Here is a 17,976-nt window from a genome sequence, read left to right on the forward strand (position 1 = left end):
ATTTAGGGCTGATGAAGGATGGAGAACACCTCGGAAAGTAAGTCAACTTAGGGAGAGAGAAGCATCTTTCGAGGAGGAAGAGAGCATCATGAGCATCAATCTTGTCAATCCTGTTATGCCTTCCTAAGTCAGTGGTTTTTGCCTCCAGGACCACCTTGCTTGCTTGCTTGCTTGTGGGCCAATGGGGGCACCCAGGAGGGTGTAGTCAGGTGGCTCGACAACGAGAACGTCTGGAAGAACAGTTTTTATTTGGCCAGTGATGTCTGGGTTGTGGGAGACTATTTCACATTTGGATGCATTGAGAATGAAGCCCATAGTTGCTCCTTGCTCCTGGATTTTCCTTATATCCTCCAAAATAGTATCCGGGGTGCCGGCGAGAGTGCCATCATCCAGGTACCAGATGTTTAGCTCGCTTGTCAGACTATCAGTGACCTCTTTGATAGCTAAGTAGAAAATTAGGGGGCTAAGGGGTCACCTTGTTGGACACCTTCACAGGAATCTTTCATGCTCCCCAGAAAGAATCTTTGAGTCCCCCACTGTAGCACGATATACATAACTACAAGGGAGGCTCTCCATTTGAATTACTAAACTAAAATTAATTTTAGACACGTGTGCACGATGCACTCAACGCCATAACTGGTGGAAGTAAATGAGGAGGAGTCCATGTGTGGCGGTAATCACCCCCTTGTACGTTAACATCTCGCCCTTAATGACACCCGCCACTATCTTGTGGCCGAGCGCTCCTGCGCGTGCGTCGTGAAGGTTGGGGGGGCTTCCTGTCCCTGCTCCTCTCCCTTCCTCTTCCTGTCTCGCCCCTTCCCCCCCTTCCCCTCACCCCTCCCCTTCACTATCTCCTGTTGCACCATATCCATTTATTTCTTGCAATATTGAGGTATTGACGATTCTTGAACTCAAATCACCTCCGTCTCCGTCCAAGCCAGCGTGGTGGTGCCGGGGCACGTGCTGGGTCACCACCACCGCGGGGCCGCCACACGCACCGTGAAGGGACCGAGAGCGGCGGCGACCCACTCAAAAACTAGTCCAGGGGCGGGAGATGAGCCCGTGGTGTTGGGAGCACTGAGGGTGCTGGCGCCTCGATCCCCACCCCGTCTCACCCCCAACATTGCTTACTCTTGCTACCACCACTACTAGTACTACCACCACCACTACTAGTAGTACTACCACCACTACACACTGCTCCATGTGCTCGCTGCACTTGCTATTATTAACTGCTTTCTGCGAGGAGACAGCGTATAGGGTATCATGTCTCGTCCCCCCCCCCCCACCACTGTCTCTAGGTGCTAGGGGGGACATAACCTTAACACACATACTGGCTGCTTGTCCCCCACGACACAGACTTGATCATTAGCACAATTTCAGTCACCAATTAAATGCATTTTAATGATTTCTGTGAAGCGTGTCTATGTTTGCCCGTGTAGCAATTAATTATAAAGCCCTGTATTATATGTTCCAGTCTTCCTGTCACACACTTGATCTAGTGCTCTGTGTATAATACTGAGGGATCTGCCTAGCCTGTTGGGTGGGGCTTAGCCTGGCGAGGATGTAGCCTAGACTGTGTGAGGGGGGGGGGTTTGGCAGCGTGGCCTAGACTGTGTGAGGGGGGGTTTGGCAGCGTGGCCTAGACTGTGTGAGGGGGGGGCAGTGTGGCCTAGACTGTGGGGGGGGCAGTGTGGCCTAGACTGTGTGAGAGGGGGGGGCAGTGTGGCCTAGACTGTGTGAGGGGGGGGGCAGTGTGGCCTAGACTGTGTGAGGGGGGGGGGCAGTGTGGCCTAGACTGTGTGAGGGGGGGGCAGTGTGGCCTAGACTGTGTGAGGGGGGGGGCAGTGTGGCCTAGACTGTGTGAGGGGGGGGGGGGCGAGTGCACAAGCCACAGGGCAGGGGGAGGGCGGATGCACGAAGACAAGCCCCCCTCCTCCCCCCAGCAACAAGGGGGAAGCCTCCCCCTCCCCCAGCAACAAGGGGGAAGCCCCCCTCCCCCCCAACACCTAACAACATTGTACTATCATGCAACATACTTGCCGGGTCATGCACCCTTTGCGACTAGCGTACACACGGCACCCCATCCCCCTCCGTGCCTACACCTTCATCAGGGCCGGAGACGATTGGGCAGGGTCTGACCAGCCGAGGTACACACCAATGCACCAAGAAATCTCATTAACGCTGTATTAATTTATCCTTTTAAGAGAAGTGTTTGAGGATGAACTCTTGGACCACAGCCAGAGTGCATTGTGGGGGGGGCTGAGTTAAACCCCCTCTAGAAGCTTCAGTGGAAGCCCCCCCCCAGGACCCCCCCTAGAGGCTTCACTGGAAGCCCCCCAGGACCCCCCTAGAGGCTTCAGTAGAAGCCCCAGAGGACCCCCCCATAGAGGCTTCAGTGGAAGCCCCAGAGGACCCCCCCCCTAGAGGTTTCAGTGGAAGCCCCCCCAGGACCCCCCCCTAGAGGCTTCAGTGGAAGCCCCCCAGGACCCCCCCCCTAGAGGCTTCAGTGGAAGACCCCCAGGACCCCCCCTAGAGGCTTCAGTGGAAGACTCCCAGTACCCCCTAGAGGTTTCAGTCGAAGCCCAGGTGGCATTGCTCTTCACCGTATAATGAGTATTGTAATGAGTATTCTAATGTGGATCCTTGAGAGCACACACACACCCCCAAAGTCCGGGTTCGAGCCCCGCTCGTGGCTGCTCCTGGCGCCGTTCTAGGCACACACACACACACACACACACCCCAAACGGCTCCGTAAGAATGGAAAGCTTGCCAAACCACCTCCGGCAAGCACCAACCGGCGCGCGCCTGGCGCCTTGGCAAATGTCATCCAGTCTCTGGCTAGCAACACAGCAGGGGGTGTAGAGGAGGGGGAGGGGTTGTAGAGGGGGGGGGAGGAGGGGGGGTGTTGAGGGGGGGGAACAATGAGTTAACAGGTTCTCCCTCCCCCCCCCCCCACCTCCACCACCTCCTCCTCCTCCTCCTCCTCCTCCCCCCCCCCCCCCCCGACCGTCCACAAGTGGTTGAACAAGTGGCCTTGTTCGGGTTGAATGTAGACACAGTAGTCGCTTCTGTATATATTTATTGAGTGAGGCAAACAGGTGTATAACTGGCCAGCCGAGGTCCACCTACTCTGGGTCTGTGAGGATAACTGAGGCTGCTGGGAGCATGCTTGATGCTCCTCTGTCTGGCATGACGTCAGAGGCCTACTTGCCTGTGATTGGTTACATTTCAACTGACAGAATTTGAGTATAACACCGCTCGGACACGCTACCAAGTCGACGTCCCTTGTCGACAAGCTCTGGCTAGCTATATAGTTACAATGATACTGAAAGGACCTCGGTGGCATACAATAATGGCTTACATGTGAAATTTGCATAATAAAACATTGAAAGAAGATCAGGTGTGCGTAATACAAACAACTCGGCATATATGCACCAAAAAAAAAAAATTCATCATAATAGGTGAAAATCATGGTAACAATGCTTTGATTAAATCAGAGTATTAAGAACATGTGTATGTCTACTGATCAGATATGAACAATACAACTCAAGGTATTGCCTAAACAAAATTATTAACATGTGTCAATGGCATGTGCTTGAAAACCATACAAAATTAAACAATTATTACATTAATAGAACAAAGTTCTGACCTAACAACCACAATTGAATTTCAAGATAGATAATGATTTTTTTTTTTTTTTTCTCATTTTTTTTTTTTTTGAAATAATACAATATATTTACAAGACCAATGTACAATATATATAATGTGCAATATATTTACAAGCATATACAAGACCTGGATCAAGAAGACTAACATCTGCGTGATAGCAGTCAGGATTCACTGGCCACAATGTGGTTGCTAGAACAATAATAACTCTTATGACAAGCACTGTAAAAATACAAATGGTAGTAGACTTAACAATGGCATCTAATTTATAACAAAATAAAGTTGAGAAAAACTATACATTATATATAATGGTAATAATAAGACACATGTGGTAGAAATACTGCAAATGATTGTTTTGAAAAAAAAAAACAGAATAACTGCAGAGTGCAATCAATTATAAATTCTGCGGATATCTACACCTAGCTCATCCAGAGCACTATACAACTCTGGCTCTGACTGAAGGTCCGGAACAGATGAAACTTCATGTGACAAACTATCATCTTGAGAGATATCCTCGTTAACATCTAGCCAATGGACATGTGGTGAGTGCACGGTTGAAACGAGAGGTCTAGATCTAAGATTATAATTGCTAGTATGGGGTTGCTGAACATCAAGTGGTCTGTCAACCACAGAAGGTGGTGTCCGAGTAGGAGTATCTGTCTGGGTAAGTTCATTGTCATCTTCCTCATCAGTCTCGTCAACAGTCATTTTAGCTAACTTCATGTGGTCTAAATGTTCATTTATATACTCTCCTGTTAACAAGTTCTTAAGTCTGTATTTGTTACCTTTAATAAGCTCGATTACCTTATATGGACCCAAAAATTTCTTAGTTAACTTGTACATAGGACCAGACCTGTGTTGGTTAAGTATCATTACTACAGATCCAATAGTTATTTTATTGGGTTTAGCTCGTGCATTCCTTGCTAGAGTGAACTCGGCTGTTGCTTTGGACAGTTGTTCTCGTATTTTCTTGAATACTAATTGCATTTGTCTACGCTTCACTTGAACAAAATCATCTACGTTATATAAGGGAGTAGGAGGTACGTTAATCAATTCATTAGGGAGGATCTTATCTGTACCATAAAGAATAGCGTGAGGTGTGTCACCAGTAGAAACATTAATTGAAGAATTTATAGCACACTGAATTAAGGGTATAAAATCATCCCAATTGTTGTTATCAAAATTCAACGTGACTCTCAAGGCATCTAACACTTTCCTGTTAGTACGTTCAGCTAGTCCATTACTTGCCGGATGATAAGGCATGATGCTACATTTTTTGATGTTATATAAATCACACAAGCTAGTTAGAATACTATTACTGAATTCTGGACCATTATCTGAAAGGATTACTTTAGGCATACTATATCTACAAATTATTTGGTCATGGAATGCGCTGGCTATGGTTTCTGCTGTTTTGTTCGGGATAGGAACTAGTTCGCAAAACCGTGAAAAATTATCGACCATTACAAGCAAATGTTTGTTCCCTTTCTCTGTTTCCGCAAAATTTGTCAATAAGTCCATCGATATTCGTTCCCAAGGAGCTTTAGTTGCTGGGTACACCTGAATTGGATTAGGTCCTGAAACATGTCCCTTGTGCTGTAAACAAGTTAAACATCTGTCAACATAATGAGCAATCTCCTTAGCCATTTTTGGCCAAAAATATTTCAATCGACCTTGTTGGAGTGTACGATCCTTTCCTGGATGTGCACTTGCAGGAGCATCATGGATAATTTTTAACACAGTTGGTACCAAGACAGCTGGAACAACTAACTGACAACATTTCCTCGGGGCTGTCCCTAGCTTTACTACTCTACACAGTAAATTGTCCAACATAACTAGTTCTTTCAATGGTACTGGTGGTTTATGAATCGGGCGAGTGTCTTGCTTAGTCAAAAATTTAATGACGGGTGCCCATATGGGGTCTTGTCTTTGTTCCGTTTCTACTACTGTAGCATCTAATGCTGGGTAATTTAACTGAATCGCAGCTACGTGTCGAGAAAACGCATCGGCTACAACATTTTGCTTTCCTGGAATATATCCAAATGTGGGATTGAATTCTTGAATTGTGAGCAAATATCTAGCAAACTTTCCAACTGGATTCTTATTTTTGAACAAGGGAATTAATGGTTGGTGATCTGTAAGAACATGAACTGGGTAATTATAAATTGTATCCTTGAAATGTTTAAGTGCCCAAACAACTGCCAAGGCTTCTCGTTCTGTTGCACTATAATTTTTCTCTTCTTTAGATAAAGTACGGCTAGCATAAGCTATTGCGTGATCTCTGTGACCTTCTGTTTGAAGTAATGCAGCACCTAGACCTATGTCACTAGCATCTGTAACCAACGTAAAAGGTTTAGAAAAATCTGGATACCTAAGGACAGGTGACGAAATCAAGGCTGCTTTGAGTTTTTTGAATGACTGATCCTGGGCCTCTCCCCAAACAAAGGGTTCATCTTTTCTTTGCAACTTGTAAAGCGGAGCGGCTATAATAGAGAATCCAGCAATAAATGAACGATAAAATCCTACAAGACCTGTGAACTGTCTTACGGCTTCTGCGGTACGAGGTGTTGGAAAATCACGGGCAGCAATAATTTTTGATTCATTCAATGTAATACCTGAAGGTGTAACTGTATGACCTAGGAAATTAATCTTTTGCTTTAAAAATGAACATTTTGCAAGCTTTATTTTTAAATTAGCTTCAGCGAGCTTTGCAAGTACCTTTTCAAGGTTCTGGAAATGAGTCTGAACATCTTGCGACATGATTATGAGATCATCAAGGTAAACTAGAAGCGTACTTCCTATCAATCTACGAAATAGATTTGTCATGAGCCGTGAAAAGGTTATTGGACTACTACGCAAACCAAACGGCATTCTTTTGAAATGAAAATGACCATTGGGAGTACTAAAGGCTGTCAATTGTTTACTTTCCTCATCAAGGGGGATTTGCCAGAATCCCTGCAACAAATCTAACGTTGAGAATACTTTGTTTCGACCAATACTTTGCAACAAATCATTTAGAACTGGAAGTGGGAAACGATCAGGTATTGTTACTCTGTTAAGCTTGCGATAATCGATTACAGGTCTCCAAGTCCCATCTCGCTTTGGTACAAGAATCAATGGAGCGTTCCATGGCGAATTACTCGATTCAATTACATCACTCTGTAACATTTCTTCTACAAGTCTATCTGCTTCTGCTCTCTGAGAATGGGGAAGTCGGTAAGCTGGTACATAAATAGGCGTAGTTCCTTGTTCAAGGGGAATTTTATGTGTAATGAGAGGAGTGAGACCTAATTTTTCTCCTGGTAGAGCAACAACAGCTCTATTCCTGTTCAAAATTTCCAAAAGCTGAGCCACAGAGTCAGGAAAATCAGTAGGACTGAGGTGTTGCGCTTGCACCTCTGGCTGAGATCCCTGTTCTCCTGGTGTGAGTGTACAAACAGTATGATCCATGGAGACATCATCCACAACTCGCACCGGTAACGAGTAATGGGCAAAATCTACAACATGGGTACCAGACTGGAGATGGATATCGGCATTACTTGTGTTCGCGATAAAAAGTGAGACAGTACCATCCTGCACTGTGTGCCAGGAGGGTTCAACAAATGTACCATTCACTTTACATGTTTCACTTTCCGCAATCACATCCGACAACTCAGGCACTCCCTGAACCTTAACTCTTATTCTGGTGAGAGAATGAGGGTGTAGCACAGTGTCAGTAGCCGTGGAACCACTGACTTCAGAGATGGAAGCTGCCAGGCGAGCGAGACAACGAGAATCCGTTAGGGCGTCCCCTTCCAGAAAGTCCCGATACTCATTCTCCTTAACAACTGTACAACTACTATGCTTCAATCGAGTGCCTGTTTTCTCGGGTATGCTACCACGACAATGATCTGACAAACCTACGCTAGCAAGGCGGGTGTCAACAAAATTAACATAATCTGATTGAAGGTTGAACTCGTGGCCCTGTCGATACATGCTACACAAGGGTATGACATGGTCTTTGATACTTATGTTCCAACGATGGGGAAACAATGCAATATTTTCATCAATCATGGTGTACAGACCTAAGAGAATGTCTCCAGGAAAATGAATAATGTCAACAACTAAACATGTTATAGACAATGTGACATCATTGAACTTGAGTGGGAGGTCAATTTCACCCTGAACTTTTACTTTATTTCCTGAAATACCACTTAGAAAAGGTATGTGTGACTGTTTTAAAATAGTAGGGTGCATACTTTCAATGTCTCTAAGAGCTGAGGGCTTGACAATATTAATTTTTGCACCTGAGTCAAGAAAAACTTTTAAAACTCTACCATGTACAATGGCTGATACAAGGGGACCATCACTTGAGACTGGACAAGTTACTACTTTTGACTTATGTTGTCTGGGATATCTGCGTCTTGTTTGTGTCAAATTTACTGTGGATCCGTCAACATCTACAACTGGTTTAGAGTCAGTGTCCTCCTCTGTCAAGTGTCCAAATCTATTTTGGGTAGCTACTGAATACACAGGGAGGGCACTAGGATTGGCTAGCTTGAATTGGTTAGCGGATGGCCTTGGGGGTTTCCCGACGACATGGAGTGAACATTCTGAGCTCCAGCATTCTGTGACTGAGCATTATAATTTGAAATTGCATTATAGCTGGGCTGGGAGTTGTAATTACGAGAGTTCTGATAATGTCTTGGACGCTGTGAGCCTCGCCAAGACTGACCATGGGAGTTACGAGGTGGAGATGTCCTTTGCCTAGCTCTACAATCCGCAGTGTGGTGACCAACTTGTTTATGGTACGTGCAATATGGAAGCCTAGAATGATTAGATTGATGAGGGGGCCGAGAGAATTGTCTAGGAGGTGATGATCTAGGGGCGGACCAACAGTCCCTTGCAAGGTGGTTACTCTTACCACAATGCCAACATGAGGGAGTGGATGGTTGTGGACTATGGCGTTTCGGCATTTTATGAGGCGGCGAATTTGACTGGGGGCTACGAGCATGGGTACGCTTCTGCGACCAAGAGTTTTGAGAATTTGTGGGAGGATGCTGAGAACTTGTAACTACATTTACAGCATCAGAGGGTGGCAACAGTTGAGCACTTCGGGGAGCTAGTTTATCTGCGGCATTGTTAATAGCCTCAAATACTTCACCAATTTCATGTTTAACACCAAAATTTTGTTGCTCAACGATTGGTTTTGTATGCTCGGGGGCAAAATGCATTAAAGTACCAAATGCTATCATTTTGGCCATAGCCTCAGGGGACAGATTATTGTCTTTATCTAACCAAGTTGAATTATTCATAGCAGAAACTAAGGCATACAGATACTGATCGAGACGGCTAGTAAACGCATTAAACGATTCACCAGGCTGCATGGTGGCATTGGCAATTTTCTTGACTAACCTATATGGGTCAAGGTCTCCTTTATTAACAAAGCGACGGCGAAAGAAATCCTTAAATTCAGGCCAAGACTGGAGGCTAACAATGGCTTTCTCATCAACAACAAAACGTGCATCACCTTTGGTTGTGTCCACGGCTGACCGTGCAATTGCTAAGTATTCGGCATCAGTAGGCTTAGAAAAACGTGCAACTGTTTTCGCTTCAACCTTACTAAACCATGATTCTAATAAACGCGATTCCCCAGCAAAAAGAGGAATAGCCATTTCCTGAGCTGATCTCTGGCCATTGGGACGAGCAACTGTTCCCATTGATTCTGAAGGGGTTTCAACAGTGGTAGGCATTGTCACAGCCGTGGAAGTAATATTTGAACGCAGATTATAATTAAGTGCACCTGGCATCAGAAATAGTATACACAAAAATAAACACAAAAAAATATCAACTTGGCTAAAGTAAAAATGGCAGAAATAAAATTATTAAATTGGGCTAGGCAAGAAAATAATTAAGAACAAGCAATTGTAAACTAAATTTAGCAATCTTTCATTAAAAAAATGACTGGAATTAGATGTATGTAAATTAATTAAACCAGACTAAGCACAGCAATTGAGAATATAAAAACTGGAAGTGCAATTGCAAAATTTCATTAAAAAGATTCAACACAAGTGGCAATGCAAGAAATATGGATGTAGCACATAAACTGGACACAGGAATGTATATAACTCCTATGGTAAAAGTTTAAAATAAAATGCTTAAAGGATAAATTTCAAGTTAGGTCTGGAGAAATTAAAAAAAATTATATTGCACAAATCCTTAACTGCTACTAAAACAAGGATTTCTTAATTCACTGGAATTTGAATTTACCAATAACACTCTAGGAGAACAATTAAAATTCAATGAAATTACTGTAAGAAGCAGGAATGTTGAAATCACACAGGAAAACTGTGGGGAGTGCAGTACTGAACCAGCTCCAATATTTAACAAGTCACTGAATGGTTAATTCACAGGATATTATGGGAATTATTACATAAGTCACTTTTTAACACTTGGCACGTTGTTCTCAACTAGCAATTACTTATCTCAGGGTTGTAATTTATGAGGATCACCAGTAGCCAAAGTAGGAGAAGCGTCGTGAAGATCTGAAGAGGCCCATGTGAGGCGTGTTTACAAACTGGATGCGACGGCAGCGCTCCTGGCGGCGGTGGCGCGAGACTCAGGGACCCCACACTGTTCAGGCTAGAGGCACGAAGATAAATTCTGACGACGACAATATTGCGACGATGGAATAACCAGTTGATACCTGCGACGATGGCTGACGACGATTGCAGTAGCTTGCACCCTCACGAAGCTTGATACTGTCAGCTTGGGTGGCGGTGGTGGTGGTGGTGGGTGTAATAGGTGGTTCCCACGTGGTGGCGCGAGGTTCAAAAATGGCTGGCGCGGGAAGCTTCCTTCCTCCTCACTGATGAGTGAGCGTTCTCACAGGAAAATATTGACCCTTACTTCTAAAACGTTAGCCTGGAGTAGTGGTTGATGGCAGGACCCCGGTCTGGCACAATATTTGATGCGTGGGTGGCAGGATGGCGGCTTATGGCGGTGGCGGCGGTTTTGGCTGGAACACGAGGCGATGCTGGGTACTGGAACTTTTGCTTCCAGAAAAAAATTTCTGGATCCCACTGCTGCTACCAGTATTCGTTTGCCTTGTTCGGGTTGAATGTAGACACAGTAGTCGCTTCTGTATATATTTATTGAGTGAGGCAAACAGGTGTATAACTGGCCAGCCGAGGTCCACCTACTCTGGGTCTGTGAGGATAACTGAGGCTGCTGGGAGCATGCTTGATGCTCCTCTGTCTGGCATGACGTCAGAGGCCTACTTGCCTGTGATTGGTTACATTTCAACTGACAGAATTTGAGTATAACACCCAGAGGACCCCCCCCCTAGAGGTTTCAGTGGAAGCCCCCCCAGGACCCCCCCCTAGAGGCTTCAGTGGAAGCCCCCCAGGACCCCCCCCCTAGAGGCTTCAGTGGAAGACCCCCAGGACCCCCCCTAGAGGCTTCAGTGGAAGACTCCCAGTACCCCCTAGAGGTTTCAGTCGAAGCCCAGGTGGCATTGCTCTTCACCGTATAATGAGTATTGTAATGAGTATTCTAATGTGGATCCTTGAGAGCACACACACACCCCCAAAGTCCGGGTTCGAGCCCCGCTCGTGGCTGCTCCTGGCGCCGTTCTAGGCACACACACACACACACACACACACACACCCCAAACGGCTCCGTAAGAATGGAAAGCTTGCCAAACCACCTCCGGCAAGCACCAACCGGCGCGCGCCTGGCGCCTTGGCAAATGTCATCCAGTCTCTGGCTAGCAACACAGCAGGGGGTGTAGAGGAGGGGGAGGGGTTGTAGAGGGGGGGGGAGGAGGGGGGGTGTTGAGGGGGGGGAACAATGAGTTAACAGGTTCTCCCTCCCCCCCCCCCACCTCCACCACCTCCTCCTCCTCCTCCTCCTCCTCCTCCTCCTCCCCCCCCCCCCGACCGTCCACAAGTGGTTGGGCACTATTCCTTTCCCTCCGTCCCATCCCAAAGTCCCTTCATCCTGGTCCCATCCAAGGGCTATCCACCATATGGGGAAAAAAAGGAATTTGACCTGAATTTACCTGAAAGGGGCCACCACGTGTCCGGTGGCCCACGACGGGGGACAGGAAGCCAGTGTTTTGTCAAATGTCCCCCCCCCCGCTATTTTATATATTTCGTATTTATTAGTGGGGGTATATGGGATTGGTTGGGTCTATCCGTCTAAATTTATCTATATCTATCCATCTCCCCCCCCCCCCCCCTGAAAAATATAATTGTGTGATGTGTGGGTGGTCGCCAGTGAGAAGAACTTAGTGGTGTGATAAGCCACTAATATTTACCCTTTAATCTGATCAAGAACCACTGCTTGAAGACTGTACGGGGCTCACCATAGCCCGTGCTACTTGGAACTTGTTCCTTGTAGCTGAATCTATAACAACAACAACAACATGATGCTGTCAAAACATAAGACAACTCCAAACGAGGGAATTACGCAAGATGATCCAAACATAAGATTTAATCCTACAAGTCACACACGGTCCTAACAGTCTGCTTGGTCATGGCGACAGGCGAGAACCACGGTCCGAGATCTGGCCACATTGCCGGCGGACGCCAAGACCCTCAAAAGTAGTAAAGGTACATTCTAGGCATCGGGCAACACGGCAGCTTCACACCACAAACTGAGGGAGAGAAAGTGTGTTCAGAAGGTGGTGAAGGAGAGGGAGTAGGAAAGGGGGTAGAGGGGGGGGGGGAGAATAGGGGGGTTGCCCTTTCACTTCCTTGCTCACAAAGGGGCATAGAAACACCGTATCACACTAACCTGTCTCCAAACTAGGCTCGTTCAACCGGCGGCCGACCCCAGAGAAGCAGGGTCTATCTTGAGATTATCTGGGGCTTTTTTAGTGTCCCCGCGGCCCGGTCCTCGACCAGGCCTCCATCCCTCAGGAAGCAGCCCGTGACAGCTGACTAACACCCAGGTACCTATTTTACTGCTAGGTAACAGGGGCATAGGGTGAAAAACTCTGCCCATTGTTTCTCGCCGGCGCCTGGGATCGAACCCAGGATCACAAGACCAGCGTGCTGTCCGCTCGGCCGACCGGCTCCTCCCTATAGACGGGTCGTCGATATTAAGTATATTAAAAACTTTGTATTTTCTCAAATAAAAGTTAATATTTCACACTAGAATGTGTCGAGTAGTTAGGCCTAACTTGGGTGGGATGGTTAGCTTCTGTTGACCATTATTGACATTTGCCGAGTGATTGATAACGATTAAGCTACCCTAGAGGTGGCACGGGCATGAATAGCCCGTAAGAGCAGATGAATAAGGAATGAAAATAGGTACAAGATCATGAATAACCCCCCCCCCCCCGGGGTGAAGAGGTGAACCATTGACCTAAGTAACGGTAGGTGCTCATTATTGTTATAGATTCAGCTACTTTGAATAAGTTGCAAGTAGCACGGGCTATGGCGAGCCCGTAGTGGACTTACCTGGCACAGGTGCTCAAAGGGACTGGGTATTAATTCCCCCCCCCCCCCCCACCAGGTGAAAAGCAAGGTGAACCATTCACCTGGTGCTCAAGGGTTCATGTGAGGGGGGAGGGGGGGGGGCGGATATCCTCTGAAGATAGCCAGCTCTGAGTCAACAGTCCCCCCCCCCCCATGGCCACCAGGCACCACTGGATACTACCCTCCAAAGGTGCCACCTGTAGTGCTTTTTCTTGTTATAGATTTAGCTACTTAACGAAATGTCCATGTAGCACGGGCTATGGCGAGCCCCGTAACCTGTAGTGTTGTGAACGGTGTTCTACGTCACCCTCACCTACGATACTGTAGTTAATCTCAACTGTGTACACAGTAGAACACTGTACCAGCGCTGGCACTGTGACCGACATCATGATGTTATAGATTCAGCTACTCTGAACAAGTTCCAAGTAGCACGGGCTATGGTGAGCCCGTAACTTACCTGGCACAGGAGCGGGGCAAGTAGCACGGGCTATGGTGAGCCCGTAACTTACCTGGCACAGGAGCGGGGTGTGACCGACAGCCTCTTTGTTTATAAATTACTTTTTGTACGTGCACCGTCGTACATATATTGACTTAACTGACCAGTCCTTCTAAGGGGGTCATTGGTGCGGTGGTCACGGTACTGTGTATGTTTAGGGGCGATCATAGGGCATATGACGAAGGCAAACCGGAGGGGACAGTCCCTCCATCGCAAGTGAATCACACAAGGCTTATTGTAGAAGCGTTCTTAGTCTGTCTCGTATCCATTGGCTAGACCATGTTTAGTGTTCTATACTACTGCCTTAAGTCTAGAGGTCTGAAACTACAGGCGGTGCCCTGAGAGAAATATGTCATGTATAATATAAACTATTATTCTTTATCGCCATTCGAAAAAAATACAAAAACTAATATTTTTTTGTAATAAGAGTGTGAACTGAAGTGGAGGAGTGGTTGTAGTTGTTTAAGAGGGGAGAGAGACCGGATTCACCATAGCCTGTGCCACTTGCCCCGCTCCTGTGCCAGGTAAGTCCACTACGGGCTCACCATAGCCCGTGCTACTTGCCCCGCTCCTGTGCCAGGTAAGTCCACTACGGGCTCACCATAGCCCGTGCTACTTGGAACTTGATCCGAGTAGCTGAAGCTATAAACAACAACAACCAGGTGAACCAAATTGGTAACCAACTTTTACCATAAAACCCCTGCCAGTGGCCGCGTAAATTTTGGTGTCCAGAGTTTGGTCCGCCGTCTGAGACCTGACGTGGCGGCCTGGCCCAGTGGTGGGGGGGGTGTTGAGTCAGGGAGGGGGGTACTGCTGTCCCCCCCTGCCCCCCTGTGGCTACACCTGTAACAGGTGTAGCCACGAGGGTGGGGGGGGGCGCTTTAGGGGTGATGGGGTTGCAATCGTCCCAAGCTCCCTTACCAACACCTGGGTCCCTTCACCACACCTACACCCCCCCCCCACACAACACTACTCGGCCCCAATCTCTCACACGCCCCCGAGAGCCCTGATAAAACCAGTGTACCCAACGTTATAATCACTATAACTTGCTATATCAATGAGAACATCATTGGAGTAGGGCGGGGGAATCGAACCCAGGGTAGCCGCGCACCTTCAGCACGCGCACCGCGCACCTTCACGCCCCAAGGGGGCCTCGTAGCCTGGTGGATAGCGCGCAGGACTCGTAATTCTGTGGCGCGGGTTCGATTCCCGCACGAGGCAGAAACAAATGGGCAAAGTTTCTTTCACCCTAAGTGCCCCTGTTACCTAGCAGTAAATAGGTACCTGGGAGTTAGTCAGCTGTCACGGGCTGCTTCCTGGGGTGTGTGTGGGGGGGGGGGGAGAGAGAAGAAAAAAAAAAAAAACAGTTGATTGACAGTTGAGAGGCGGGCCGAAAGAGCAAAGCTCAACCCCCGCAAAAACACAACTAGTAAACACGTCGTGGTGTAGTGGCGCGACGCGTAAGAGTGATACAAGATTGTAGAGGAGTTGTACAAGACAATTTTCACAATTAGACAACTTTAAGTTATCCCAGCTGCAGGTAGTCCCGGAGTCCCCCCCCCTACCCCCCTCTCCCTGGAATAGACGGGTATTGATCTTAGTCTCGCAGGGGGCGGCTCCACCACCCCCCCCCCCCAAGCCTCTCCTCTCGGCTATGGTACTCACCGGTATCTTGTTAGGAAACTTGCCGCGAATGTTGGCCACTTCCTGCTTCCTGGACGCTGGAAGGAGAACAAGAACACATTAACACATGCTTGAAGAACACACCATAAGAACAAGCGCTTCAGCAGCATGTGTTACCCTGGCCTAGCCTAGCCTAACCTGGCCTAGCCTAGCCTAACCTAGCCTAGCCTAGCCTAGCCTAACCTGGCCTAGCCTAGCCTAACCTAGCCTAACCTAGCCTAACCTGGCCTAGCCTAGCCTAACCTAGCCTAACCTAGCCTAACCTAAACTGCACAGTATGTAGCACAAGCCTGGAACCCTCCTTCCTCAAAATATAAAGATTAACAAAGGTTCACAGGTCGACGCCTTTGCTACACGACTGGACAAAGTTTGTAATATTACGACAACAGAGGGCTTTAACGTACAAATTTTATATAGCAGACATTTTTCTTTATAGAACCCACATTAATAACAAAAAAAATTGCAGTTATCTAGGTGTAATTTACAACACTTACCTACCCCCCCCCCCCCCCAAGTGTAAATTTTTTTTTTTGAGATATATACAAGAGTTGTTACATTCTTGTACAGCCACTAGTACGCGTAGCGTTTCGGGCAAGTCCTTAATCCTATGGTCCCTGGAATACGATCCCCTGCCGCGAAGAATCGTTTTTTCATCCAAGTACACATTTTACTGTTGCGTAATGTAACTGCCTACCCCCCCCCCCTCAAGTGTGAATGTAACTATCCCCCCTCCCAAGTGTGAATGTAACTACCCCCCCCCCCTCCATACGAACTACAAAGAACTAAATGTGTTAACTTATTACTGTAACTCTACAGTAATCTGTATAAACAAACGAAAACAGATAAGGAAGAGTCCCGTAGGTCCACCCCACGGAGGAGGAGGAGGGGGGGGGAGGATACATAAACACACACAAAAGGTTACACATTATACAGTCAATATATAGAGTTGGTACACCATGTGTAGGCGAGGGAGCAGGAAAGGCCTTCGAGCGCGCGCTACAATTACTTCCGCGCGTCTAGGTCGTACGCCACGCCCGACACTGGTCACGTACACACATCTGTGTGTGCGTGTACTCACACGTACACACCTGCGTGTGCGTGTGCTCACCTCGCCCCGCCTGTCAGTAACTACGAGACAGGGAGAACACCTATACTCCCCACCTCCTGGTCGCATCTGGCGCGCGCGTCACCCCGTCTCAAATATCATATTTCTAAAGTTGTGGCTGGAATTGGGCCTCCACACCGACCTTCCCCTCACTTGCAGACCATCTGCACATGTACATAGAACACCCTACACCTTCCTTACACCCTAGTATGTCTCCAGCTTCCTCCAAAGTGAGCGAGTGAGCGAGCCTCCTTCAGCGTCACCTCAACATCTTATACTTTTATTCCTGTTCTTTCTTCCCTCTTCTGAGGCCGAGTTCCTTCAACCTTTTCTGTGAGGCCAGAACTGATAGGCCTCATAGCTCAGGCCTGTCAATTCCGGTACTAATCTAGTTGCTAAACTCTAAGACCACTCAAGTTTACAAGGTGTGGGGTCCAGGCTGGAGCTACATACTCTAACGATCTCTCATAGGCAGTGTAGACGATTTTTAAAGCATTGTTTAGATTCTTAAATGACGTTCTGATACTGACTTTACTTCCCACATGCTGCTGATGTTATCCCGTTAATGTGCGCGCCTGAACACTAACGCGCGCGCACCCCCCTGCCAAGTGGGTTTAAGAGGTTGCCTAACAGGAAGGCATTTTAGTCAGAATTTGTTCCAATCACTGACACGCCGCTACATCCTGCATACAACACTGTCGTACACCACACGACCTCAACCACCCACTTACACTAGTACAACGTGACACTTGGGCACGGGCTATGGTTGATGGGGTTCTGGGAGTTGTTCTACTGCCCAAGCCCGGCCCGAGGCCAGGCTTGACTTGTGAGAGTTTGGTCCACCAGGCTGTTGCTTGGAGCGGCCCGCAGGCCCACATACCCACCACAGCCCGGTTGGTACGGCACTCCTTGGAAGGAAACAATCTAGTTACTCCCATAGGTGGCGCAAGGCTACACCAGACTTGTAATAACTCCAGAAACAAGCTTGGGCCGGTTTAACAAGTAACTCCTACCACGAGTGTCAAGTTCAACACCTGTCATTGGTCGTTATGAGCAGTGGAACAAGAGTCAAGAGTCCTGCTTCCTGCCCGAGCAGCGAGGGGTTCCTCGCGTCCTTCATGGCGCCACAGGACTCTTAACCCCCGCCCCTCCCCGTGTCGGAGAGTTCCTAGAAGTATCCAGGCGCCCCTGACGTCAACACTAATGTTTACGTCTGCCTGACCCGCTTACAGCAACGACAAACACGCCCACTTTACACATGCCGCCCGCCGCCGCCCACCCTCACTGACTGCCAGTTTCCCGCCCACCCTCGCTAAGCCCGCCTGCCCTCACCCTATACTCTGACTCTCGCTACACGCGTACACCCTCTTCCCCCCTTCCCTACCGCTACACTGTCACCCGTCACCTCCACCCACCCACCCCCAACCTTTCCCCTCAACACCCACTGCGCTACGCGCGTATACGTCCCAATCACCGCCACTTTCACTGTCGCACACAAGGCGGGTTTGTGCATTACTCTTCAATTATTATTTCTTTTTTGGCAGGGATAATTTTGTGCGGGC

The 17,976-nt window shown here is 47.7% G+C and overlaps 1 protein-coding gene across 3 annotated transcripts in view; it reads right to left on the reverse strand.

Annotated features, from left to right (window-relative positions):
* Nucleotides 1-17,976, reverse strand: part of LOC123758270 (microtubule-associated proteins 1A/1B light chain 3C) — a 55,621-nt gene that overhangs the window by 14,157 nt on the left and 23,488 nt on the right. For all 3 annotated transcript variants that reach the window (XM_045742444.2, XM_045742446.2, XM_045742445.2), the window contains exon 2: nucleotides 15,292-15,347. In XM_045742444.2, the coding sequence (XP_045598400.1) occupies nucleotides 15,292-15,347 (56 nt within the window). The remainder of the gene's footprint in view (nucleotides 1-15,291; nucleotides 15,348-17,976) is intronic.

This window comes from Procambarus clarkii, chromosome 11 (assembly GCF_040958095.1).
Source record: "Procambarus clarkii isolate CNS0578487 chromosome 11, FALCON_Pclarkii_2.0, whole genome shotgun sequence".
In the NCBI taxonomy this organism is placed as follows: Eukaryota; Metazoa; Arthropoda; class Malacostraca; order Decapoda; family Cambaridae; genus Procambarus; species Procambarus clarkii.